Source organism: Rhododendron vialii, chromosome 13a (genome assembly GCF_030253575.1).
Source record: "Rhododendron vialii isolate Sample 1 chromosome 13a, ASM3025357v1".
NCBI classification, from domain to species: domain Eukaryota; kingdom Viridiplantae; phylum Streptophyta; class Magnoliopsida; order Ericales; family Ericaceae; genus Rhododendron; species Rhododendron vialii.
Window position 1 is genome coordinate 10,291,792 of NC_080569.1, and position 27,681 is coordinate 10,319,472.

Sequence of the window (27,681 nt, forward strand, 5' to 3'; positions counted from 1 at the left end):
TTTTTAAAAATAGTTATTTCCCAAAATAGATGGGTAAAAGTAAAAAAAAATTACACTTCTGATTTCTTTCGTCGGGACGAATCAATAATCCATAGAGGTGATAAACAAGCCAAACAGGTAGTTGATTGTGCTTGGTTTGATAACTTAACGAGTTTTAAAAATATGTTCGAGCTTAGCTTGTTTATGTATGAGAGAGTCAATCTCAAATAAGTTTCAATCAAGCCAAACATGAGCTCTTCTCAAATAGCTTGAATTTTTTACGAGTAGTAGCTTGTTCAAGTTTGACTTAAAATTTTAATGAGTTTCAAAAAAAATGTTCAAATTTAATTTGTTCATGTACCAAACCAATTTTGAACAAGTTTTTACCGAACGAATACGAACTCATCCTCGAGTAGCTTGGTTTGATTCTTTGAAGGGTGGGTTGGAGTTGCTCTGGTGTTTTTTCCCCACCCCACCGCACAGTGTAACAAACTTTCCAATTGGAAGACCCGAAAACCTGTCTTCGTCTACTCCAGCAGACGCGACAAATACCGACTACGACGACCTCCACACCATCGCTGCCGCCCAACGCCGCGAGCTCATGGCCGCGCAAATCCTCGAGTCCGACCTCGACCTCGCCTTCCGCCTCCAAATGGAAGAAGCCATCACCGCCTCCCTCTCCCTCCACCCCTCCTCCTCCTCTACCCCTCCTCCTCCCAATCCGCCCCCCCAAAACGACGACGCCTTCAACCTCTCCGCCCTCCACACCGAAGAGCTCGACAAACTCGACCAAACCCTCCGCGACCTCCTCCTCACCGAGTCCGAAACGAACCGGGCGAGGGAAGACCTCTGCCGCCGGATCCACGACTCCAAGCTGGCCCGGGAGATCGAACGCATGCCGGAGGAGGAGTGGGAGGAGCGCGGCGACGAGTTCGAGCGGCCGTTCGGAGAGGGATCGTCGTCCGGCGAGACTTTTAGGGTTTACTTCAAGGGCTTGGTAAGCGAGGAGAGGGTGGGGGATTCGGACGTGCCGTTGGCGGGGATCGGCGTGGCGATTTGTGACTCGAGGGACGGGTTGGTTTTCGAGCTGAGGAAGCCATTGGTGGGGATAGGGAGGAGCCGGCTTGTCGCCGAGGCTAGGGCCTTGATCGAGGGATTGAATGCCGCCGTCGTGCTGGATTTGAAGAGGATTGTTTTGTGTTGTGAATACTATTCGCTCTTCCAATTTGTGAGTTTTTGGTTTCTTTTTCCCTTGTGCCATCATTTCGATTCTTAGTAGTGATAGCGCTCGGTACTGCATTGAATTAAGGAAGCTTATTTTTGGGTATGTTCTGGCAATCACTTGATTATTGTGCAAGCACTGATATGTATATGTAGCACGTAACAAACACACTCACACAAATCTCACAAACAGAGAACAATTTTAACATGGTTCTGCAAATAGCCTACTGCACGGGTAGCAAATTGGTGAGTTTTCGTTTCTTTTTCCTTGTCGTTCATTCATTCATTCAGTAGGGAGTCATATTCAAGTTAGGAATGCTGGCATACTGCATTGAATTAGGGAAGTGTATGGTTGGTTATGTTCTGGCAAATGCAATGCAAGTTCTGATATGTGTATATTAGCACGTAACAAACAAACACACACAAACAGACACAGAGATGACCATTTTTACCTGGTTCAGCAAATAGCTTGCTCCACGGGCAGCTGATTTCCGTAGGTGGAGAATGGTTACGATGGTTTCGCTCGCTGGAGCCCAAAACTAGAAACCGACTTAATATCAATCTCACTACATCTTGTCACACTCAAACCTTACAATTACAGAGCAATATATGGGCAGAAGGGCTGCTATTCACAATTACACTTGATAAAAAATTCAGAAGGAGAAATCAAAAGAGGAATTTATCTCCACATAACCAGACTAACAAGGAACTCACAACCTTGTTGAGAAATTCACTGCATGATATCTGATTTCTTAATTCCCTCTATTGATTTCTGGGTACAATGATTCCTAACTTCTGTTGGTATCCTTTATGGTTTATTTGTTGATCTGCTTCTAAACTAATGGATTCAGAGTGTTTTATTGGGAAGCTTAGGATACCATCCTGTCTTTGGTGTTACTCTAGTCATCTTCAGATCCTTTACAACTTTCAAATGTTCTCAGATAGGGGACTTACGCATTGTGTTGGTTAATGCAGATTACTGGTCGATGGCCTCCCAAGCAACGGAAGGTTGCAACATTAATTAGTCAGGTGACCCAACTTCGTAAGAAATTTTTGATCTCTGCCCCATCTCATGTGGCCCGAAACGATATCAAGTTTGCATTTAAACTTGCACGAGAGGCAATAGTATCTCAGATCAAGAGGCCTTCAGAACCTAGCGGTGCCAATAGCACTTACGGGAACTGTGTAATTTGTCTAGAGGATATGGATATTAGCCACATTTTTTCTGTTGATGATTGCTCTCATCATTATTGCTTTTCTTGTATGAAACAACACATTGAAGTGAAGTTACTCCATGGTATGGTGCCCAAATGTCCTCATGAGGGCTGTAATTCCGTACTGGAAATTAATAGCTGCAGAAAATTCTTGACCCCTAAATTAATTGAGATGATGAGCCAGCGCATGAAGGAAGCTTCCATCCCCGTCACAGAGAAAGTTTATTGCCCCTATCCCAAGTGCTCAGCGCTAATGTCTAAAACTGATGTTTTAGAAAATTCTAAGAAGACGATCAACACAATTGTAGGCGTTCAACGATCCGGAGTGAGGAAATGCATCACATGTCAAGGCCTCTTCTGTATCAATTGCAAGGTTCCTTGGCACGACAGCATGAGCTGCCATGAATACAAAAAGAAAAATCCTTACCCCCCCGCAGAAGATGCAAAGCTGAAGACTCTTGCAGATATGAATCTATGGCGTCAATGTGTGAAGTGTAACCATATGATTGAACTTGCTGCAGGATGCTACCACATGACTTGCAGGTACCTCATTCATTTCTAGTTTTGTTATTTTGTGCTACTAATTCTTGGTTAGGTAATTCTGAGTCCAGCAATGCTACACACACAGTAAAAGTGCACAGATTTTGTGCACAGATTTTTTGTGGGGCCCACTACGGGTCCCACATAAATAATCCGAGCCGTTCATTAAATATAAAACATTTTTTCAAGGGCCCCCGCGAAAAATCAGCTCAATCCGATACTCATAGGTGCTCGATTCAATCATTTAACTTTTCATTCAAATTTCAGGATAATGAAAAGTTAGATGATTGAATCGAGCACTTATAGGTGTTGGATTAAGCTGATTTTTGGCGGAGGCCCTTGAAAAAATGTTTTACATTTAATGAACGGCTTGGATTATTTGTGTGGGACCCGTAGTGGGCCCCACAAAAAATCTGTGCACAAAATCTGTGCACTTTTGCTGTGTGTGTAACATTTCTGTTCTGAGTCTCTGACTATGACTAATGACCCTGAATGATTTTGCTTTGCACCCCCTCCCCCCTTTCTCCGAACCCCAAAACCAAAAGAAATGAGGAAAAAGAACAAGTATTCTTCCTTTTGCTTATAAGATTGAAGAGTTTGTAGTTTATTAAATTCTTTCAATGCTGTGGATACCGCATAGAGCTTTTCTTTGTCGAAGAACTTGGCTGAATGTTCTATTTCAGTTCTAAACGTGCCGAGGCTGTCTTTGATTTACAACTTGATTTACATTCTGGCCCAATTAGAGTTGCTCTTATCAAAGAACTTAGTTGAAAGTTCTGATATTACCTTCACATTTACTGCTTTATTAATTTTTGGGGCCATTTAGAGCCGTTGGTTTCGCGATTGCTGTTTTGGATTTATTCATTCACTTTTTGAGGTTATTTATGTAACCATTGTGGCACTCCTTGTTATTGTTGTTTGTTTTTATAGGCGGCGGCACATTGAAGAAGTTGAACACCCTAGAAATTTTCTAGGGTGTAAATGAGTCCTATGTACTTTTATTGTATCCCTGATTTGAACACCCAATCCAATAAAGTTTGAACACTCATCAGCCTATAAGAGAGCAATCAAGTCATATCCAGGTTCAAAACCTATCAGATACTATCAACTCCTTTGAGGCCAGTCCATAGCATTTGCTTTGGCTTTAAGTGGAGCCACTGCTAGTGAACGGTGTGTTTATAGTCTCCCAAAATTAGTCGAGATGCACGTAACTGGACACCAAGTTATCCCAAGAAAAAAAAAACCACCATACCCCACATCCATAATTGCTTGTAAAAATTGAGAAATCAAGAGAAAGAGAGAATGATAAAATTTTCATTCTATTAATTTCTAGTTGTTCATTGTGTAAGATATCGATCCATTTCAGGTTTTGAATATATGTGACGAATATAGATTTTGCTTTATCTTTTTTAAAATTTTTTCTAATTAGTTAAACTACTTAAGCCAAGGAGAGATAGATGAATGTTGGCATTGATTAATTATATTTGAAAAGATGAACCAAATATTGTTGATTATGAAACTATTACGCAACTGTTTGAAAATAGTCTAACTCATCGACGACAGTTTTGCTTGGTTTAATAGTTTCTAGTAAAATTTTGTTTACCCGTTAGTGTTGTTGAACAAAGTTAGCGGAGATTAAGATATTTTTGAACACCCTAGAAAATATTTCTGGAGACGCACTCCACTGTTTGTTTTCCCAAACCGCTGAATTGCTTGTCTTTAATTAGTAGTACCTTATTTGATATGTCATAGTAAATTTTTCACAGAAACTTGTTTGTTTAATCGCAAAGGCATGATCCGGCATTGTATCTCCATTCTCTGGAGGTCTGGCAAACGTATGGATACTGCTTTGCTTGCCTCTTCAGTTTGAGGGATTACTTGCGTGTGCTTTAATTTTTGTAGCAACAATATGGTTACTTAAAACAATTGACCATGGCACCACGGTTACATATCAGTAAGTAAACCATTATTGACCTGCCAAATCACCCGGCCGAGGTTCTGATGATCTCACAAGACTGCATGAGCAACTCTGTCAAATTTTAGGTCCCAACTTGTTTGCTTTATATGTGCTGATAGCCTGATACTGCTTTAAAGAGTCGAATGCTCTCATGTTTTTAGGAACAAAAACTGGGCAACAGTGTCCATAATCCTATAGCCTACACCCCTTGTTTTCTGCAGATGTGGGTATGAGTTTTGCTATACTTGTGGAGCTGAGTGGAAGAACAAGAAAGCGACGTGCTCCTGTCCACTTTGGGATGAGGATTACATTTTAGATGATGATGATGAAGAAGATGATGACGACGACGACGACGACTATGACTCTCAAGTGTCTGAAGTTGATGACTTCTACGACTCTGATTCAGATTATTATGACATTTGATCACGCAGCTCGCGTGTAATTGCATCTACATCGCTGCATCATTTGTTTCCGAATGGCAACTACCTCTGATTCACTCTCTTCTTTTGTGCAAAAATAAGGCCTAGATTATATGCGCCACTATCAGTGCAGTCCACCGAGATACACTGCATCCCCTTGGTGCATTGATGCACCACAGGGATCTTGTCCCCCATTTTGTCGCTTCTCATTGGTGGATTACAAGTCGATGTGGACCCGGTTTTACACCCACATTTATTGGAGTTTTCTGCTCGGGTCTTGGGGTCCAGAATTGTTGATGAATTCAGGGCTTGTATGTGTTCCTTGGAAGAGCATGAAACCTACCGATGATAATAGACTACTGGTCAGGGATTGGGAAGTGAATTCTAGGTGTGCATTTGTATATTTTGTTTCTTGTTGCATTGCTGCCTTTTGCTTTGTTGTATTGACCTTCGAGGTCTGCTGGTTGTAGGACTATGCGAGTTTTGGTTTGTTTGCTTCAATAAAATAGTTAACTTACCACAAAAAAAAAAAAAAAAAAAACATTTGTTTGAGTTTGTGTTATTGTGTGGGGAACTAGGTTATTCTAATTGTTTGGTTTGTGTGCTCTTAATTTGTTTCTGCTCTTAATGGTATAACTTTTTTTGGTGTGACAAATTCGTGGTAATTGATGACATCTAGTGAGAACCGTTAAATCAATGACGGTACGTAGTTTTTTACATGACCATGAAGAAGATGATGACTACTTTTTATCTCGACTTTTTAAAATGGACATTTATTTAGCAAGAACCCAAAACAGAACACTAATAAACTCTTATTTGGGCACAGAGGGAGTATTATCATATGCTGAGGGGAGACATAAAAAATACTCCTATCCCACAAAAAGTCCACAAACAATTCGTGTGAAGCAGCTCAGGCAAACAGGAAATACTTAAATGGCGAAATTTCTTCCAAGTTCCTTGGTCAACACCAAGCTCTCTTTTATAGGAGTAAAAACAATGCTGCAGCTAAAAGATGGTCAATGTCAAAATGTCAATACCTCTAATTGGTCGACGTCATATATATAAGTTAACCTACACAACTTATTTTGCTCCTAGCTTCACATTTTCTAGCCCTACTGATCAGCAAAAGATGGGAAAGATAACAACTATGCTTACAATCTACTTATAGTCCAATTTTTTAGCTGCAAAGGATTCCAAATTGTTCATGCTGAGCTTCTCTACTATACAAACCTAAAGATTGAGCTCGGTCTTGGCTTGTTTAATAAATGGACAAGCACAACCGAGCAATTTATGTTGGCAAAACAATCCCAAACTATTCATGAAAACCTCATCTAATTTGCATTGTAACAGACAGAAATCGGACATACTGAGATCTCAAGATGTTTTTTTTCATTCCACCCTCTCCTTGGTTTAGGGAATCAGCTTACACTAGGACCATCTAATCAATCAATTGCGAGTAACAACCACAATAGGCAAACAGAGACTCCAGAAAGACAAACCACAATTGGCCAACGAAGAAGTTCCTGCAAACTGAACAAGTTCGCGGTCTCAAACTCCAAACCTTCGAAAGGATCAGTGTCAACAAAGTCTTCAGAGAAATGAGTAACTGGGACTGAGTAGTCGAAGAAGTGAACTGCAAAAACGAACGGGAACGACAGCCTAGTCTCATCACAGAGTGGCTCGCTAATCCATCCCATTTCTCTCATAATTGCAATTCTGATTTGTGGTGGCGCGTCCAAATGATAGAGCAAAAGAAGCGGCTTTTGGAACGAATGGATCTTTTTCCTTCAGGCCACCCAGTTTCAATGCCTTCAAAGTTCTCAGCATTTGTTTTTGTCTTGAGGGGGAGAACTCTGATTTTCAGACCAAATGTTTTTTGGTGTGAAATAGGGCCCACAGGCCTAGACTTATTTTAATTCAGCCCATTTTTCTAGTAACTTTTTTTTTAAAATTCAATCCATTCTTCTAGTAACTTTTTTCATCCTTAAACTTAACTTATAATAGTAATTATTTACAAAAACTCTGGCTACTACAAAATTATTTTTCTGGCAAAAAGATGGTCACTATCGAGGATGTTAGGAAGGCGCAACGGGTTGAAGGCCCGGCAACAGTCATGGCGATCAAAACCGCGACCCCACCGAACTGTGTTGATCAAAGCACGTATCCGGATTTCTACTTTCGGGTTACTAACAGCGAGCACAAGACAGAGCTCAAAGAGAAGTTCCAGTGCATTTGCGAGTGAAATACCACCATCTTTCCCTCTATATATGCAGTTTTGGTAATTCATTTTCATGTTCCTAATCAGGGGGTATTTGGGAGCCTATTTTTTGAATTATGAATAGTGTATATTCCGATTAAAAAGGTCATCCCTTTTACTAAGCAAAATGCTCATCCAAACAACACCTATAAACATAAACTTTTTAAAATGAAAATGACGCAAAGTCCTTTTATTTTCCTTTCCTTCCACCGCAAGACTTTTTTTTAAGGTAGTGTTCTTTTGCACTTAATTTATTTTTTTAATTCAGTCCATTCTTCTAGTAACTTATTTTTCATCCTTAAACTTAACTTATATTATAATTAGCGCATGTCCGTACCTGAAGGCACAGCTCGAACACTCAGCACACACAAATAAATACAAAACAACAAATTCAACCAAGTAAGATGCATAGAACAAACTCAAACGCATAAAACTTGATCAAATAAAAAAATACCATCCAAAACACCGATTACAATAAAAAAACGATATATATTAACGAACATGCATGCCTCGAGGAGACATCTTAAAAAAAACATGAAACATGTCAAGACTAAAAATCTTCAAGCATATTGATCATTTTGAGTTTTGAGGCTTCTCGATCCCAATCCTAAAAAAGAATGATATGTCAACAGAAGCCTAGTTAGTATGCCAAGTCATTTGTTTAAGGGATGATATATGATAACAGAGAAAAACTAAATTATAATACTCTTGATAAACATAAGTTAATACCAACCAATCTCGTCTTATAAATTGGACGATAATCAGAAAAAACAAAGAACTTCTATATAAATTGGATATATGCCGTGCCACGATTGCAAAGAAAACAGACGTACCAGAAAAAAGATTAAATTCATAATGGTGCTTTGATGAAGATCTATAACTAAGGGTTGCTAGTGACTAACTGATAATTTAACATACACATCAAAGTTGTCTCATGAGAAAAGAATATCACATAAATAATTTCGTTAATAATTCTTTTTTTCTACCTATTCTTCTAATTCCGTTTTCTCCCATATCATTTATTTATATAGTTTCAGATTTGTAAAGGTTTTTTAACTTCTTTTCACCGCTTAAAATTCTGTGACTTCTTTTATGCACCCATGAAAGCAATTTTCAAATCCCATATTTTAAAAGAAAATCAGAAAGATTGGAAAGAAATATATGTTGTGCCATGATTGCAAACAAAACTAAACATCCCAAAACAAAGATTAAAAAGAAAACTCTCCAATTCAAAAAGAAAAAACATTAGTAGTACCTCGAATTTAAGCTCAACACAAAATTTCTCTACAAATATATTTGTTGATCCTTCGATGTTTGAATCTCTTCGATGAAGTAGCAAAGATTGATCTTATTTCCAAATTTTCGGCTAGCTCCAAACATACCATTTTAATCCTCCTGTGATTTTGGGTACCAAACATACCATTTTAATCCTCATGTAAATGTCAATAGTAGTTTAAATCAAATTTTAAATCTTAGCTAGGTTTCCTTTAGTTCCAAAATCTGCAACGTGGTAATCAAAATGGTAATTATGGTAACAATCTTTCCCGGAATCACAGGGAACCAATGCCGAAAATGCGGCATTATAGTAGTAAGTATTATTTCCTAATTTATCGTCAAGTTTCTTATGCTGTAATCTCAGCCGTAGAAAAAATGTGTACCGATCATAGGGTCCAAAATATAGGAGAAAATTTAAGAAATTTGAAAACTTCCCTATCATATTATATAGATATAGATTATGTGTGTGTAGGCAATTAAGTTTAAGGGCCTGTTTGATAAAACTGAAACTAAATGCTGAAAAATTAAGTATTGAAAGCTGAATGCGGAATTTTTTAAGCTGAAAAGCTGTTTGGTAAATATATTAAGTATTGAATTAAAAAAAATGATAAATTAATTTTAGTTTCGATTCTCTCTTAATTTATTAATGGTCACAATGTACTTATAATAATGGTGGAATGGTGATTGTGGTGGTGGTGGTGTGTTGGTGGGGATGGAGTGGTGGCAGCGGCAGTGGTGGTGTTGGAGTGCTGGTGATAGTGGTGTAATGGTGGTGGTGGAGTGATGGTGATGTGACGGTGGCAATGAGTGGTGGTGTAATGGTGGCGGCGACGGTGGAGTGATGGTGTAAAGGTAATAGTGAATGGTGTCGGTGGAGTGATAGTTGTTCAATGGTGGCATTATGGTGGTGGCGGCGGTGACGACGGTGTGGTAGTGGTGGTGGCAATATGGTAATGGTAATTACACTACAAGAAATTTTGCTTTTCACGGCATTTTATAAATGCCGCTAAAAGTTCAAAAAATGCCGGTAAAAAGTATTACCGGCATTTGTCAAGTATTACCGGCGTTTATAACAAATGTCGTCTAGGAGTGTGTCGGTAATGGTACAAATGCCGGGAAAGGTCTTTATAAATGCCGGGAATAGATGGACTCATTTGCGGCATTTGTACAAATGCTGGGAAAAATTGTACCATATAAGACAAAATGCCACGTGGGCGCTTGCGTGTCGCCCATGTGTCACCCACGTGGCGCTTGCGTGTCGCTTGCGTGGCGCCCACGTGTCAAGCAAATTTGCTTGCCCCAAGATTCGAACTCGTGACCTTTGCCTCGCGTGTGCATGTAGTTACCATCTAGGCTAGCCACCATATTCGGTTACAATGCACAATGAAAAATATTTATATTATGTATTGATTTTTCCCGGCATTTTTTTCAACAAATGCCGGTAATAGTTTGGCGGTACTTATTTTGGCGGAAAACTTGACTTTTGCCGGCATTTTTTTGAACAAACGCCGGTAATAATTATTTTTTTCCGGCATTTCAAGAAATGCCGGTAATAGTGGCTTTTCCGGCATTAATTAAAATGCCGGGAAGAAAAATGCCGGGAATGGCCATTTTTCTTGTAGTGTAATGGTGGTGATTGAGTGATAGGACAGTGGTGGTGGTGATGGTGGTGTAGTGGTGGTGGTGGAGGTGGAGTGGTGGTGAAGTGGTGGTGGTGATGTAGTGGTGGTGGGAGTGGTGGTGATGGTGGCGAAGTGGGGGTGGTTGTGGTAGTGATGATGGTGATGATGGCGAAGTGGTGGTGGTGGTGGTGGTGGAAGTGGTGGTGGTATTGTGATTAAATGCAAGTAAATAAGAATTCAATCAGAATTAAGTAGCTTAAACCTACTTAATTTTTCTCAACTTTTTAGCCTACATTTTAAGTAGCATTTAATTTGTTAAGTAATGTTTAATGTCATTATCAAACCTAAGGGTTTGATATCCCATATTCAACACTTAAAACTGAAACAATTAAGTAATAAGTGATTAAGTAGGTTTGATAACCACATTTTACATTTCTTAACAGATTAAGTGCCACTTAAAATATAGTGTAAAAAGTTGATAAAAATTAAGTAGCTTTGAGCTACTTAATTCTGGCTGAATTCTTATATGCTGGAATTCTACCACCACCACCACCGTCATCACTCAACCACCACTATGCCACCATCACTACAACCGCCACCACTCCCACCACCACTCTACCACCGTCATTACTTCACTACCACCACAACCATCACTATTCCACTACCACTCTACCACCGCCGCCGCCACAACCACCACCACAACTGCCACCACTCCACCACCACCACCATCACTACATTACCACGCTACCACCACCACAACCATCACTATTCCACTACCACGCTATCATCACCACAACCATTACTGTGAACAGCGTGCCCAGAAAAAGGGCGGATAGATGAGCACATATTTTTAGCAGGCGAGCGCTCAATTCAGAGTCGCCACTTGGGTTTGAAAGTCCGACACCCAAGGAACCAAACTTGAAATGCTCGCTGCGTTGTTTGATTTGAAAAAGGTGAAGGCACCGGTCCGTCATAACCATATCTAGGTTCGGAAGCCAGGTTATGAGAGGGGAAGGGTTTTAAGGCACCCCTTTCGCCCAATCCGGAGATCGGTCTCTACTTAGGCATTTTGTGAAAACATTTGCGATTCTGTTTGATTTAATCAATTTTTAGCCGATTAAGGCGGTGAAACAGTTAATCGGGGATTAAAACTGTAACAATTTACAGGATGTGATTGAAAAATAGCATGCATAGATGAAATATTAAAAAATAAATGAGATAAAATTCAAAACTGCAATCGGATATCAAAATAGTGTGCCTTTGTATGAATTTGACACTGACAATAGACAACTTGCATGCATGGATCTACGTGCGTGCAAGCCAACCATCACGCGACAGAACCATACAATCGCGCGCGAGTTGATATCCTACCAGCAGGTTGGGTTTTATCCCCTTTTGGACTCTGGAAGGATCAGTGCATACCCAGGACAAACCAAATAGTCTATATAGCAATTGATAGGCAATTAATATACAATTTAAAGGCTGAAAAAACCCTACAAATTAACAAAACACCCCATAAACAGTGTGGGGACAAAATAATAGCCTAAAGCCAAGCTACCCGTGCAAGGTCACTTACTGGTCAGAGGCACTCCGGCGCGCGAGTGTGGAGCTCCGGCGCGCGATGGAACCAGTCTGACGCGCAATTGTCCAGCCCTGGCCCCAGACCAGTGCTTGGTTTGCATGTTTTTGGGTTCTGGGACAGGTCCAGAATGATCCCAAGGGTACTCCATAACAGCAGAAACTCATATTGAACTAAGACTAAAAGTTTATGCTAAGGAAAGCAGTAAACTGATTATTATTATGCTTAACAGTGATCTATATGAAGTAAAGCATAAAACAGTAGGACACCATTCCTCACGCGGTCCTGCGAGCGCAACCACAAAGTGTCGCGTGCGAGAGTCGCGCTGGTTCCCACCATGACGGTTTTTGAAATCTTGCCAGCTTTAAGACCAGGACAGGTATTGATTATTAGCCTTGGCCCTGCCAGCCCCCCTCAAAGATTTGAACAGAAAAACAGTAGGTATGCTATACCTAGATTGAGTTTGAAAGAGGTTGAGCTTTGAGGTTTGAAGTTGATTCGGGTGCTTGTGTTGAGTATTTTGAGGAATGTGAATTTAGATGAAAAACACAAGAGTTTATGTGCTTACTCTTTTTGAATTTTTTGCAACCCTTTGAATGGAAGAACAATGGGGGCAATATATAGGAGGAGATGGAGGTAGGTATAAGCTATAAAGAGGGGAGTTCAGCCAGTCCACGAGGCTGGCTTTAGGTGCATTGGTGGCAAAGTTTTCACCTTAGGAAAGGTTGGTGGGGACTGGCATTGTGCTCTGGCGCGCGATGAAGTCAGTACGACGTGCTAGAGAGTCAGTCTGGCGCGGGAGGGTTGCGCCCTGGCGCGATGGTCAACGATCAAACTTTGACTGTTGACCACCACCTGACAGTTTGACAGGTGCGCGTAGGAGTCAGTCTGGCGCGCGATGGTGCGCCCCGGCGTGTGTCAACAGGGTTTTTAGCTTTTTTTGAAGTGGCTTAGAATTATGTTAGGTTCAAAAGGGTGTTAAACACTAAAACTCAAACACTCGACATTCTCAGGGTGTTCTTGATCCGTTTCATCATTGCAGAATAAAAAACCGTAAGTAAACTAATCTAGAAGCTCAGATTGGGGTGTCTACAATTACAACCATAACTACCATCACTCCACCAACTCCACCACTACCGTCGCCGCCGCCGCCGCTCCACCACCATCACTCGACCACCACTACTCGACTACCACCACCACCATCACCACAACGCTACCACTACCGCTACTCCACTCCACCCTCACCACTATCACTTCACCACCACCACTACAACCATTACCACCCACCACTAGTACACTTCACCGCCATCACTCCGCCACCACACCACCCCAACCACACCGTCGCCATTGCCACCGCCACCACTGCACCACCATCATTCCACCGTTACTATCACACCACCATCTCTCCATCGCCACCATCTCACCTACTATTCCATCACCACCACCACAATCACCAAAATTAAAGAGAATTAGAACTAAAATTAATTCATTAATTTTAATTTAGTGCTTAATATGTTTATCAAACAGCTCTTTAGCTTAAAAAATTCAGCTTTCAGTACTTAACTTTTCAGCTTTCAATTTCAGTTTTCAGTTTTATCAAACAACCCCTTATTGAATCACTTATTACTTGATTGATTCAATTTTAAGTGCTGAATTTATATTATCAAACAAGCCTTAAAAGAATGAATGAATTTAATTTATTTTTATTTAAATTCCAAAAGGGGAGAAAAAATAAGTTAAATTTAAGTTATGTAAAAGAACGCAGCCTTATGCTATGTTTGGATGGATTTTTGAGAATTTTTTAGTTTGATTTTTAGGTAATGAGTGGAAAAAGAAATTAGAGTAATAATTGTAGATAATGATAATGTGAAGAGAGAAATGATAATGAGTTTTTTTTGAGTTAACAATTTTTTTTTCAAAATGCAAACCGAACAAAGCAAACCTCCTTAAGGTGAGTTTGGATTAAAAAGTTGAGTGATTTATTTTTTTGTCCTAATTTAATTTTTTTTTGCGTTTGTTTATTTTGCATCAAATTTTTGTGATTTATTGATTCGTATCGACGAGAGGAATTAAAAAAATAAAAATTTTTGATCGAAACTCATAATTTTTTGAATAAAGACAAAAATAAGTCAATAAGTCAGTTTTTTTAACTTATTCTTGTCTTTTTAGAAAAAATTATGAGTTTCGATAAACAAATTTCACTTTACCAATTTTTTTTCGCCGAGACGAATTAATAAGTCATAAAAATTTAACGCAAGATTAATAAATACAATTTTTTTTAATTAAAAAAAATTACTGTTCCATTTTAAATCCAAATGAACCTTTAAACGACCGGACCCGGGGACCCTGCCGAGCGGCCAATCCGGCCGTTCATGTCAAAATCGACGGCCAAACATCTTTTTCTTTTCTTTTTCTTTTTTTTTTTAAATTCATTCGGTATCTTTACATTCGGACCGTCCAAAACACTTTTGGACGATCGAGATGCGCTCGGCACCCCTGCTTGGCAGGGTCTCCCAGTCCTAAACGACCACGGTCACACCACGTCGAGAGAGAGAGAGAGGGAGAGGGAGAACGTAAAGTGCGAGTCTAGTCTAGTTCAAAAGTTCAAAACATTCGACAGTTATCCCTTCCTCTTCTCCGCATTTGGGGCCACCATGGACTCCGACGACGAGCTTCAGACCATCCTCATCGAGCAAAGCCACGAACTCGCCGCCTCCAAGACCTTCGAGTCCGATCTCGACCTCGCCTTCCAACTCCAAATGCAAGAGGCACTCCACACCTCGTCCTTCGCCCTCCACCACCACTCCCCGCCGCACTCAACACCACCGCAGTTTCAGTTTCCAGACGACGACGGCTCGGACCTCGTCGCGGAAGAGCTCGCGGCCGAGGAGATCGCGCGGTTCGAGCGGGAACGCAGCGACCGCGAGCAGGCCGAGGCCGAGACACGGCGCATGCGCGACGACCTCGGCCGCCGGATCCACGACCAGGCCTTTGCCCTCAACCTGAGCCAGATGGACGACGACGAGTGGGCGGAGAGCGGTGGGAGCGTCGTCATGCCGTACTACGGGGAGGGATCTTCTTCCGGTGCTGCGGGGGAGGCTCTCCTCAGGTTGTATTTCAAGGGTGTGGTGAGAGAAGGGACGGCCAGGGGTAAAACGACGGCGTCGGCTGCGGGGGTAGGGATCGCGATATGTGATGTGAGAGATGATAGGGTTTTCGAATTGCGGAGGCCTTTGGTCTGTGGTGGTGGTGGTGATATGAGCGCCGAAATGGCGGAGGTGAAGGCGTTGATATTAGGGCTGGAAGCCGCTCTTAGTTTGGGCATTCAGCGGATCACCGTGTTTTGTGCTGACAATTCGCTCCACCAATATGTGAGTCACTTTGTCTCACCCGAGATCCTGTGTACCGAAAAAATGGGTCTACTTCTGAAGAAGTACCGAGGTGTTTTGGGTCGTTAGATTATGTGAATTTTTTGAAAGTTTCAAAAATTTTATGCAATTCAATGGCAAATACACCGGGACAGCGTTATAGAGAATTTCGGTACAGAGGATTTGATTCCACTTTGTCAATGATAGTTCTAAATTTTGAACAGTTAAAAAGACAAATATTGGAGTGTGGTTATCAAAATGCGGAGTGCCAAAATAATTTTTTTTTGTTAGATTCTGTCGTTAAACTTTTTTTGATTGCCATTCCTCATAATGAGAACTAAAAATTTACAACCAAAAGCGAAAACAAAAATGTTCACAATAAGACGAAAAAAGTTTGAATTGTCTGTTTTCTTAGTGTTGGCCTATCCGAACTTTTTTCAATCACCATTTTTTTTGGACAAAGAGTTAAACAAAAAAAAAGGTAAGAAAAGCAAATATATTATAAGAATAATTTAGGAAGAACTCAGCCTAATCACACAATGTGCGTGCTTGAAAGCCTCTTTTAGAAATGTAAACTTGAATTTGTGAGAGCGAGGATTGCTGGCGGGAGCGGTGGGGCCTTATTCGTTACTATTCTAAATCCATTATGCCTGCGTGTTTATCTGAATGTCTCTTGTGTATGATAGATAAAGACATTGTATATCCTCTGAGTTGCCCACTATGAGAATTAAAAAAGTCCGTCAACATGAATCCCGAGGAGAGGGCTATATGTTGTAGTTCCTGCATGTGTGGAATGTCAATCGATTATTTAATGGTTTGACCTTCCCATTGGGTTATTCTAGGAAGAGATGTTCCCAGATAAACCCCATTTTTTGTGATTGAGATCGGCTAGTTATGTAAAGAAGCCAAATTTGAGCGCATTTGGAAACTCATTAAATCTAGGAGCTTTCCTAGAGCTAGATGAAACATCAAGCTACTCGAGCTCACTTGTGATGAACTCAATTGAAGTTCGTTTGATGTGTAATTTTTAGCTGAATGTGAACTTCGCACTACTTGCGGCCCATTTGGTTGGCCTGGTTAACTTAAGCAATAAGCAAATAAGATGGTTTGCCTTACTGCAGTGCTTATATTCTATGTAATCACGAACCAAATTAAAAGCAAATAAGCAAAGGGGGAACCTAACAAGTTTCCTTGTCCTGTGTTTTGCTATCTTCTCATATCAGCTTATTCTTGAGAAAGAAGCATATAAGCGGATGAAGGAAATGGGCCCTTGGTTTGGTTTGGTTCGCTCTTCATTGATACAATAATTGTTTTGTTGTTAACGGGTATTTTGGTTTTTATACGGAAAAAAAAAACCTTTCAATATATGCTTTTTTCTTGTCTTATTCGTATTGCATTATTTGCTGGGGATGTGTTTTGGGACAACAAAACGAAAGAAAAATTGAAGATAGTAGTCCAATTAAAAGAGCAAGCCAGTTGGACAGCGGGTAACAGAATTTGGTATTTATGGAATGTTAACTCAATGCCCGATATTTTCTATTGATCTTTATTGGAATTGCAGCCTTTAGATCTCTACTTATTGGAGTTATAAGCATTCCTTTTTTACAAGTATTAACACTAAGATAGCTTAGGGTCAATAATCATATTCTACAAAAACTTCGTCTTATGTTAGGAATGCTTTTGTACAACCATGGAGCCTTTAACATCCCTTTTTTTCCAAAATATTTCCGTAAGAAGGGTCCCTGGGTGAATTTCTAAACAGTTTAAAGCAATGCAACACGTTTACCAAAAAAAAAAAAAAAGAAATTGTAAAATTTCTCTCCTGATTTATGGAAGGACCTGGAGAAATATGGGAGGAGTCCTTGCTGCTTTAGAATCTTTACAGTTGGGGCAGATTTCTTGAAGGGAAAAAAATCCTTTGTTTCCTTCAATTCAAAAAACTCTTTTTTTATGACAAAGCTTTGAAAGAACCATCTTGTAGTCATTTTGGTTGTAGCCCAAAAATTGTTGAACTAATCCATGTTGTGGATGCAGAGTAATTGAATAAAGGTTTAATTAGTGATTCACCTTTGTTTTGCACTTTTGACTTTATGCATTCATTCCTCATCTCCATCTTGTTTTCTTATGCAAGTCGAATTTTGACAAAATTTATGAAAAAGTAGACCGAAAAATATGTGGGAAGCATTTGTCTCACATTTACTGCTGCACTTCATTAGCTAATGATGCAACTAGGTCGTCAAATACTCAAGTGACAAATTACGGATGTATATTTTACTAATGCAGGTTACTGGAAAATCGATACCAAGGCAGGGAAATATAGCCACCTTGGTTAGTCAGGTGACTCTTCTCCAAAGGAAGTTTTCATATTGCAGTCCATCACTTGTAAGACAAAAAGACATTAAGTTTGCCCTCGAACTTGCATATGAGGCTCTAGTTTCTCAGGTCACCCGGCCAGAAGTAAATACCAGTAACGGGAATACAAAGGAGAATTGTCCAATTTGTTTAGAAGATACGAATAGTGGCAAGATGTTTGCTATTAAGGGTTGCCTGCATCGATACTGCTGTTCTTGTATGAAATCGCATGTGCATGTGAAGTTGGTTCAAGGGATGCTTCCAAAATGCCCTCATGATGGATGCAAGACTGACCTCACTACAGAGATGTGCAAAACATTCTTGACACCAGAGTTATATGATATTATGTGCCTCCGTGTAAAGGAATCATCCATTGATGCAGCAGATAAAATCTACTGCCCATACCCTAGGTGCTCGGCATTAATGTCGAGAATTGAAATTTCTGTGAATACTTGTGTTGGCGGACCCTGCAGATGCAAGAGGTGCCGGGGCCTGTTCTGCTTGTATTGCAAGGTCCCATGGCACAATAACATGAGCTGTGGTGCCTACAAAAGGTCAAATCCATCCCTCTCTGCAGAAGATGCAAAGCTGAAGTCTCTTGCGAGGAAGAATATGTGGCGCCAGTGTGTGAAATGCAGCCATATGGTTGAACTTACAGAAGGTTGCAACCATGTTACCTGCAGTTAATTTCTTCCAAACACTTCTACGTTGACTTGCCTTGGGGCTTTGAATCCTGTTGTAGCGCCATAATGGACCCAATTAACCAACTGGGATAGCTAGTTATTTTTATCGTGAGGAAGGAAGAAGATGGAGGGTACTGACCTATTATTTTTGTAACGAATCCAACTTACTGCTTTGCTAGCCACTTCTCTTTTATTTTCCTTCAATTCTGCAACTCCCTTTACGAGTCCTATAATCAAAACACAATTTAGTGTTTGTTATACTGATTTCTCAATTTGCTCCTTTACCGTGTGTTGTCTTTGTAATGACTGCTTGTCGAGACTTGAGATATCCTTGAACACGTGTGCATGCATGAGCGCAAGTGCGAGCGTGAAAGCATATTTCAAATACATCCCGAACAACTAAAATTTGCGAGAGCAAAGATTGAGAGCACGAGCATAGAGTAAGGATTGAGAGCGCGAGCGGAGGCCCCCTATTGAAGAATTATGTGACTAAGGTCTTACCTATTAATTGCTCTGCATCATTATCACCGAAAACTACCATGAATCTAATCCTACCTGGAATGAATTGATATCTTGGATTACTTCTATCTTTGTCTGTTCACGTTTGCCTCAATAATACTGTTGCCAACCATACTTTTCTTATGTGTCCAGATGCGGCCATCAGTTTTGCTACAGTTGTGGATCCGAGTGGAGGAATAAGAAAGCAACTTGTAAATGTCTTCTCTGGGATGAGCAGCGTATCTTATATGCTGAGCGTAACGGACAGCGGCAAAGACTGGGATGATACGGATTTGTGGAATAACCAAACTCTGATCCAGATTGCCCACGAAATTGACCTACAAATCTTTATGCGCACACAACCATCGGGGCTTATATTTCCCGAAAAGGGAAGTTAAGTTATTCTAGTAGGATAGCGAGTGGTTTTCATGATTGGTAAGCTTAATTTACTGCGGTATCTTCTAATTTTTTGATGGAAATTAGGCTGCAAGTTGATGACTGTTTCCTTTCCAATAAGCAAAGGTTCCTGATGACTCTTTTCTGACTACTGTCTACTTTATGAAAGTGCCATGCCGTTTTTTCGCCACAAACTGTTACTATGAAGTTTTGTTGAGGGGGTTGTCCAGCAGTCCCACATCGTCAAAACGTGAGAACTTGTAAGCATTTATATAACACAGTCCAGGAGGAATGTTCGTCCCTTCGGGGACATCCGATAAAATTGGAACGATACAGAGAAGATTAGCATGGCCCCTGCGTAAGGATGACACGCATAAATCGAGAAATGGTCCAAATTTTTTTATATATATTTTGAATTCCCAAACAGCACTCTAGTTTCTTTCCTTTCCGAACACAACCCTGAGCTTCAAGAGCAGCTCTCTCCTTTTGAACTCTGGTTATATGATCAATTGGGCTGTAATCATGAAAGCAACCATTGTTTGTTCAGGGTTCGTGACAAATGTAGATAAATCAGTGCCGGAATGATGTTTCCTTTCCATCGGTGTTTGTGATTAACCTTGCGGAGATTTGAATTTTTTTTTCCTCCCGATATGTTGCTCCTGCTTTTGCTTCCGGTACAGGTTCCACCAATGAATCTGAGAGAGCAAGGATCTCTACAAGATAACGTATATTTCCAGGTTTGCATTTGGAACTGCTTTTATTGTGGCTTAACAAAGTGATTTTGTTTAATTTTCAACAGGACAGTAAATATTTTAGGAATCATTTCGTAAGTATTTTGAATGTGTTCTCCTAGGGGAATACATAATACATACATGCATCTGATTAGCTCTTGGCACCCAAGAAAAGGAAAATGCTTCTGACGTCTCTAGTTGATGAGCTATTTAAAAGTGTGATTTGTAAACAAATGTGTTAGGACCACCGCACTTTTTCCACCGCATGGGTGGTGATGCCCTGTGGTGCCCACTCCGGATCTCACAAAAATGTCAATGATCGCACTATAGGTAATGAATCGCCTCAGATATGTAACAATAAGCATATAGAAAAATACCACAAGCATATAGAAAAATGTAAAAACATTTACATTGAAAATTTAATTATTTTGGTTTTTCTACAAGGAGTCAATCTAGTGAATCTACTAGCTAAGAGGTGCACATCGGGGGTGTTTGGAAGCCTTTTTTTGTGTGTGTGTGTGTGTGTGTGTTTTTAGATTATGATTAGAATATGTTTTGAATTTGTGGGAGTGTTTAAGAATTATGTGCAGAATTCAATTTGTAACGAAAGAAGTGTTTGGAAAATACATGTATCTGTATCAATAATGTAAGCATCCAATTTTTTAAAACTATATTGTGGAATATATATATTTTCTTAACAAATACTTGTATCCCTTTATTGAAAGTCTCCATTTTTATTTATGCTAATTTGGAAGAATCAAATATTTTCAAGTATAGGCAACAAAGAAAATGATTAAATAATGATCAAACTCAAATCCAACTAAATGCAAAAAAAAAAAAAAAAACTACCTAGAACTACTCCTACCAACTAAAGGAAAAAAAACAGACAACTTATACATTAGGCAAAATAACCCTAAAATTTTAAAAGCACTTGAAAAACGTATTGCAACAACCGAGCCATGGGAAATTTCCATTTTCGACCATACCCTTGGTTATGTGAGAATATTTGTTACTATTATCTAAATAAGAGGAGGGTATTGTGGTCTTTCAACACATTGTAAAAATGAAAAAATACAAGTATCTTTAGACCTTTTTTTCATTTCTGCTCTCTGAACATCAAAGTTGAGAACTCACTCTCCTAAAATGAATTTTGAAATCAACCTGCCAAACATCTGAAATTTGAAATGAAGAAAATGAAAATACAAAAATGATCCAGACAGTGGTTCGACTTTTATGGTCCCTCCTTCCAATTTTTTCACCATCCCATAAGGGTAGGGACTGCACACCACAGAGATTTAGAACTTCTCTTGCCCATGGGTTGGCAGAACAACCTGTCGATCAGATCGGTTTTAGTGAGAGAATTTCTCCGTGCCTTGGGGCGAAGCACGGATGTTTTGGTTCAAGAGAAAATCTTTCTTCCCGGGTCCTGGCCCACCTAAAATCATGGGTACGGAGCCGGTCACCGGGCAAGGCAGGAAATGATACCACTCTCTACTAAGCAAAAACTAGATTTCTTGGGCCATTTGTCTTCAATTGCTCGTGGTTTCGCATCCAGTGGCGATTGCTCGGAAAAAAAGACCCAAAATGGCTAAAAAAATTTGGAACGGCTAGCTTTGTTTGGATTGGAATTTGAAAAGTTTTTTGAAAAATAGTAGGGGTGATAAGTGAAGAGAGATAGAGAGAGATGTTGAAAGTAGGAAAACTCTACCAAGCAAAAACTAGATTTCCTGGGCCATTTGTCTTCAATTGCTCGTGCTTTCGCATCCAGTAGCGATTGCTCAGAAAAAAGACCCAAAATGGCTAAAAAAATTTGGAACGGCTATTATGCTTTGTTTGGATTGAAATTTGAAAAGTTTTTTGGAAAATGATAGGGGTAATAAGTAAAGAGAGATAGAGAGAGAAATGTTGAAAGTAGGAAAAATCTAAGAGAAATTTTTTGAAATTTTTTTTTTAAGTTAAGCAAAACATTAAATTCTAATTTTTAAAAAGCATTAAATTCGAACAGCTAAAACGTTGGTAAATGCTCATCCAAACAAATCCCCATGGACTGAAGCAAGTCCTTTTCCTTTCCTTCCGCCACAAGACAAGAACCTCAAAACCCTAACCCACCGAGAGAGAGAGAGAGAGAGAGAGAGAGAGAGCAAGGAGAGGGAGAGTGTAGTTGAACCCTGGAGTATTACACAGAGAGAGAGAGAGAGAGAGAGAGAGAGAGAGAGAGAGAGAGCAAGGAGAGGGAGAGTGTAACTGAACCCTGGAGTATTACATAACTTATTAAAATCTATCGCTTCCCTTTTTTCCTGCATTTGGCGCGGACATGGACTTCGATGATGACGAACTACATACCATTCTCATCGAGCAAAGCCGCGAACTCCCCGCGGCCATGATCTTCGAGTCCGACCTCGACCTATCATTCCAAATCCAGATGCAAGAGGCACTCAAAGCCTCCGTCGCTCTCCACCACTCCGACGACGACGACGAAACACCTCCTCAGTTCCAGCTTCCGAACGACCACGTCAGCTTCGCCAGCCTCCTCGCCGAAGACATCGCGAGGTACGAGCGAGAGCGCAGCGACCGCAAGCACGCCGAGGCCGAGACCCTCCGCATGCGCGACGACCTCGGCCGTCGGATCCACGACCAGGCCTTCGCTCGCGACCTGAGCCGGATCCCCGACCCCGAGTGGGCCAAAACCGGCGACCAATTCGTCAGGCCGTACGGCCAGGGCTCCTCTTCCACTTCGTCTTCGTGTTCTGCCGCGGTTCCCAATGCGGAGCCTCTCAGGTTGTATTTCAAGGGTTTGCTGAGAGAGGAGACCGCAAGAGGTAAAACGACGTCGGCGGGTGTAGGCATCGCCATTTGCGACATGAGAGATGATAGGGTTTTAGAAATGAGGAAGCCTTTGGTTTGTGGTGGTGATATTGTGAGCCCCGAGGCGGTTGAGGTGAAAGCTTTGATATTAGGGCTCGAGGCTGCTGTTAGTTTGGGCATAAAACGGCTCACAGTCTTTTGCGCTGACAGTTCGCTCCATCAGTATGTGAGTCTCACTTTGTTTATGATAACAGTAGTAATATATTCCGTGAGTCTCACTTTGTGTATCGTTTAAAGACATTGTTTATGACTTGTTTATCCTATGAGTTGCCCACTATGAGAATTAAAAATCCCTCAATACGAATCCTCAGCAGAGGGCTATATGTTATAGTGCCTGCATGTGTAGAATGAATTGATTATTTAGTTAATGGTTTGACCTTACAATTTTGGGTTCTTCCGTGTAAATATGTTGCAAGACAGTATTTCTCTAGTGTTTGGCGTGTTACACCCGTTTTTAAGATTGATATCGGCTAATTGTGTAATGAAGCCAAATTTGAGCATTTTGGAACTCATTAATTTTATCTACGAGCTCATTAAAATGAAACATCAACCCAGTTAGAGTATGCTTGAGGGGCAATATTTCAGTTGAATTTGAACTTTGCATTACTTGCGGTTCATTTGGTTGGCCATCTTATTTGGTCTACTTAAGCAATAAGCAAATAAGATGGTTTACCTTTTTGCAGTGCTTATTCTATATAACCACCAAGGAAAGTAAAAGCAAATAAGCAAAGGGTGTACCTAACAAGTTTCATTGTTCTGCGTTTTGCTATCTTTGCATATAAGCTTATTCTTGAGAAATAAGCATGTAAGCGGGTGAACGAAATGGGCCCTCGGTTTGGCTTGGTCATTGATGCAATCATTGTTTTATTGTTAACGAGTATTTTGATTGTTGGAAAATAAAACTTCCAATTTGGGATCCCGTTTGTTTACTTGTCTTATTCTTATTGCATTATTTGTTAGGTAGGATATGTCTTTGGACAACAATCCAATTAAAAGAGCAAGCCAGTTGGACAAGGAGTTACAGGATTTGTTTTTTGGTCAAATGGATTGTAGAATGTTAACTCAATACCCGACATTTTTGTATTGCTCTTTATTAGAATTGGAACCTTTACATCTCTACTTATTGGACCTTTTTTTCCAATTATTAACAACAAGATAGCTTAGGGTTAGCAATTATATTCTACAAAAACTTCGTCTTATGTTAGGCATGCCTTGTTACAAGCATGAAGCCTCTAAAATTTCTTTTCTCCAAAATATTTCGGCAAGAAGGGTCCATGGATGAATTTGAAAACTGTTTAAAGATATGCAACATGTATACGAAAGAAAAAAACTGAAAATTTCTCTCCCTAATTATGGAAGGAACTGTAGAAATATGGGAGAAAAGTCCTTGCAGCTTTAAAATGTTTACAGTTGGGACAGATTTCTTGAACGGAAAAAATCCTTAGTTTTCTTAAATACAACAAACTCATTTATGACAGAGCTTTTATAGAACCATGTTATTGTCATTTTGGCTATAGCCCACCGGAGAACTAATCCCATTCCTCAGCTATGCACTTTCGACTTTACGCATTCATTCGTCATTTCGGTCTCTTTTTTTTTTTTGTTATCAGAACTCCTCATCTCAATCTTGTTCAGTTTTTCTCTTACGCAACATATCTTAAAAATATATATTTGAGATTGATGACTATAAGTGGAAAAGTTTTAGTTCTGGTTTTCTCATTTTTGTCACACTGCCTCTAACAAAATATTCAAAGTGTGTAGTGGTAGTCATTGCCTTCCTCAAATCCTCATATGGTATGGGGAAACCACCTGAGTATAAACAACTGGAAAGATGGCATGATCAACCTTTTCTTTGGAAAAACTTGTTCTAGTCTATCCGTTGCATTTTTGGTGTTCAACTTCTTTGTTGTGCAAATTTTAAAATGCGTCTTTCTGCCATATTTGTGACAGTGTAGTTTCTTTTGCATTTTGCTGCTGTTAGTTGATGGATTATCATCCTTTGTCATTGAAGCAATTTGGAGAACTTTTTGGAAAAATGATGTTTTGGTTTTCATTACTCATCCTGTTGTTCTTGTAGATGTTTCCACGTTTCAGACATCTTTTAGATGCAGTAAACACTTGATGAACTATTTACATGACTAGGTCGTCAAATACCCATGACGAGTAATGGATGTATATTTTACTAATGTAGGTTACTGGAAAATCGATACCACGGCAGGGAAATATTGCCACCTTGGTCGGTCAGGTAACTCTTCTCCAAAGGAAGTTTTCATATTGCGGTCAAGTGCTAGTAAGACATAATGATATCAAGTTTGCACTCAAACTTGCAAATGAGGCACTAGTTTCTCAGGTCACCTGGCCGGAAGCAATCAGCAGTAGTGAAAATATAAAGGAGACTTGTGCAATTTGTTTAGAAGATATGAATAGTGGTAAGATGTTTGCTATTAATGGTTGCCTGCATCGTTACTGCTATTCTTGTATGAAATCACATGTACATGTGAAGTTGGTTCAAGGGATGCTTCCAAAATGCCCTCATGAAGGATGCAAGACTGACCTCACTACAGAGATGTGCAAAACATTCTTGACACCGGAGTTATGTGATATTATGTGCCAACGTGTGAAGGAATCATCCATTGCTGCAACAGACAAAATCTACTGCCCATACCCTACGTGCTCGGCATTAATGTCGAGAATTGAAGTTTCTGCGAATACTCGTGTCGGTGGACCCTGCAGATGCAAGAGGTGCCAGGGCCTGTTCTGCTTGTATTGCAAGGTCCCTTGGCACAACAACATGAGCTGTGGTACCTACAAAAGGTCTAATCCTTCCCCATCTGCAGAAGATGCAAAGCTGAAGTCTCTTGCAAGGAAGAATCTGTGGCGCCAGTGTGTGAAATGCAGCCATATGGTTGAACTTACAGAAGGTTGCAACCACATTACCTGCAGGTAATTTCTTCCGAACACCTCTATTTTCAGTTGCCTTAATGCTTTTACTTTTTTACAAATGGGCTTTGCATCCTGCTATAGTGCCATCCCAAACCCAATTTGCCACTGGGCTAGCCAGTTTATTTTGTAGCGACGAACAAGACAGAGGATTGGAGGGTGATCTATTATTTTTGCAATGGATACAACTTACCACTTGGCTAGCCACTTGTCTTTTATTTTCCTTCAGTTTAGTAACACGCATGGATGTTGGTATCAAAGTAATGGCAAAGCCAGATGTGGTGGGCTATTCAGGAACAAGGAAGGAGAATGGCTACTGCCTACTGGATTTCTATGGCAAATTTGATTGCAACTCAAGTCTTGAGATAGAATTATTGAGGTCTCACAATTATCTAAGCCAAGGGCAGTACAGATATTAAGATTGAAGCTGATTCTTTAGAAGCGGTCCTGCTCATCAATGGGGAACCTGAGCCTAATCATCCTCACCGTGCTATTATCGATGACCCTCGTCTCTTGCTAAACTGAACAGGTTCATCCCTCTTCCACATTTACCGGCAGGCAAACAAGTGTGCTGATCACCTGGCTCATCTTGGTGCTGAACAAGAGGAACATCTAATGGTGTGGGAGGAAACACCCCCTTCCGTCAGATACTTCCTCCGTGATATCCTGGGTGTTGGTTGCCGTAGAGACTAATTTAGTGTCTGTTTTGTAACTTTTTAACTCTGTTTCTGTTTTTTGCTGCTGTTTGTTTCTTCTGAATTTTCCGGTATACCCAAAAGAAAGTTCGTAACTCCCTTCACAAATCCCATGATCAAAACACGATTCGGTATTCATACTGAGATTAAGGCAACTGAGCTTTAGATAATTTTATTTCTCTATCTGCCCCTTTACAAGTTGTCTTTGTAACAACTGCTTGTCGAGACTCGGGTTGTTCCTCCTCTTACTTCCTCAGCATCAATTTCACCTAAGACTACCGTGATTGGAATGAATCTACTAATATCTCAGGTTGCTTCTTTCTTTGTTTGTTGACCTTTGCCTCAATAATACTGTTGCCAGTCATACTTTTCTTGTGCGTGCAGATGCGGTCATCAGTTTTGCTACATCTGCGGAGCCGAGTGGAGGAATAAGAAAGCAACATGTGCATGTCCTCTCTGGGATGAGCAGCATATTGTACACGAGCGTAATAGACAGCGACAAAGACTGGGATGATATGGGTTCATGGAATACCCAACTCTGATCCAGATACCCACAAAATCAGCCTAGGAAAAGTCTTGATACATTCTGGGCTTTTTTGCCAGAAAAAGGAAAGTTAAGTTATATAGCTGGTGGTTTTTGTGATTGGTAAGCTTTACTGGAAGTCTCAACTTTTTGACGGAAATTAGGTTGCAAGGCCAGGATTGTTTCGAAGATGTAAAGGTTCATGATGACTCTGTTCTAACTGTAGTCTAGTCTAGTTTACTACTTAAAATGGCATGTGGGTTTTGCCACAAATAGTTATGAAGTTTCTGTTATGGGGTCGTACTGTAAATATTTATATAACGCAGGACAAGATATTTTCTTTTTTGTTGGCAATTAGGCCAAGAGAAGTTAATAAAATTGCAATCCAACTAGGTACATAACTATCAAACCACAATCCCTCACATACGTGTGGGGTCACACTGACTTTTTGATAAAACTAGAAGGATAGAGAGAAGATCAGTTGGACAAGGACGACATGCATAAATCGAAAAATGGTCCAAGTATTTTTGGCTGTCAATGGGGAAAGCATGAATTACCAAAACAGTA

The 27,681-nt window shown here is 40.2% G+C and overlaps 3 protein-coding genes, 1 non-coding gene and 1 pseudogene across 7 annotated transcripts; all 5 read left to right on the top strand.

The window, feature by feature from the left end:
- Positions 1-334: 334 nt before the first annotated feature.
- LOC131313864 (E3 ubiquitin-protein ligase RSL1-like) lies at positions 335-5,819 on the top strand. Its single transcript, XM_058342362.1, has 3 exons — positions 335-1,207; positions 2,176-2,957; positions 5,133-5,819. Exons 1-3 carry the CDS (start codon positions 335-337, stop codon positions 5,332-5,334), a joined length of 1,857 nt encoding a protein of 618 aa, XP_058198345.1. The 3' UTR covers positions 5,335-5,819.
- Positions 5,820-14,614: 8,795 nt separating this feature from the next.
- Positions 14,615-19,956, top strand: LOC131314844 (E3 ubiquitin-protein ligase RSL1-like). Its single transcript, XM_058343723.1, has 2 exons — positions 14,615-15,434; positions 17,715-19,956. The coding sequence occupies exons 1-2, from the start codon at positions 14,718-14,720 to the stop codon at positions 18,468-18,470; spliced, it is 1,473 nt and encodes a 490-aa protein (XP_058199706.1). The 5' UTR covers positions 14,615-14,717; the 3' UTR covers positions 18,471-19,956.
- LOC131315425 (U6 spliceosomal RNA) lies at positions 19,658-19,760 on the top strand. The gene has a single exon (XR_009196754.1). It is a non-coding gene; the product is annotated as a U6 spliceosomal RNA (small nuclear RNA).
- Positions 19,957-22,140: 2,184 nt separating the features above from the next.
- On the top strand, positions 22,141-27,512 carry LOC131314843 (E3 ubiquitin-protein ligase RSL1-like). 4 transcript variants are annotated; one of them, XM_058343720.1, is made up of 4 exons: positions 22,235-22,251; positions 22,329-23,122; positions 25,148-25,899; positions 26,976-27,512. In XM_058343720.1, the coding sequence occupies exons 2-4, from the start codon at positions 22,406-22,408 to the stop codon at positions 27,103-27,105; spliced, it is 1,599 nt and encodes a 532-aa protein (XP_058199703.1). In that variant the 5' UTR covers positions 22,235-22,251; positions 22,329-22,405; the 3' UTR covers positions 27,106-27,512. The 4 variants fall into 4 exon arrangements, with proteins under 4 accessions (XP_058199702.1, XP_058199703.1, XP_058199705.1 ...); XM_058343722.1 differs by lacking the exon at positions 22,235-22,251 and having other exon boundaries at positions 22,285-23,122; positions 25,148-25,201; positions 25,460-25,899; XM_058343719.1 differs by having other exon boundaries at positions 22,141-23,122.
- Positions 27,513-27,547: 35 nt separating this feature from the next.
- Positions 27,548-27,641, top strand: LOC131315429 (U6 spliceosomal RNA; annotated as a pseudogene).
- The last annotated feature ends 40 nt before the right edge of the window (positions 27,642-27,681 follow it).

Bases quoted from the DNA above. Each gene is read 5' to 3' on its own strand.
- LOC131313864 (XM_058342362.1), top strand. From the start codon at position 335: ATGTACCAAACCAATTTTGAACAAGTTTTTACCGAACGAATACGAACT. The intron at 1,208-2,175 runs GTGAGTTTTTGG...TGGTTAATGCAG, and splicing joins ACTATTCGCTCTTCCAATTT to ATTACTGGTCGATGGCCTCC. The intron at 2,958-5,132 runs GTACCTCATTCA...TGTTTTCTGCAG, and splicing joins TGCTACCACATGACTTGCAG to ATGTGGGTATGAGTTTTGCT.
- LOC131314843 (XM_058343719.1), top strand. From the start codon at position 22,406: ATGGACTTCGATGATGACGAACTACATACCATTCTCATCGAGCAAAGC. The intron at 23,123-25,147 runs GTGAGTCTCACT...TTACTAATGTAG, and splicing joins ACAGTTCGCTCCATCAGTAT to GTTACTGGAAAATCGATACC. The intron at 25,900-26,975 runs GTAATTTCTTCC...TTGTGCGTGCAG, and splicing joins TGCAACCACATTACCTGCAG to ATGCGGTCATCAGTTTTGCT.
- LOC131314844 (XM_058343723.1), top strand. From the start codon at position 14,718: ATGGACTCCGACGACGAGCTTCAGACCATCCTCATCGAGCAAAGCCAC. The intron at 15,435-17,714 runs GTGAGTCACTTT...TTACTAATGCAG, and splicing joins ACAATTCGCTCCACCAATAT to GTTACTGGAAAATCGATACC.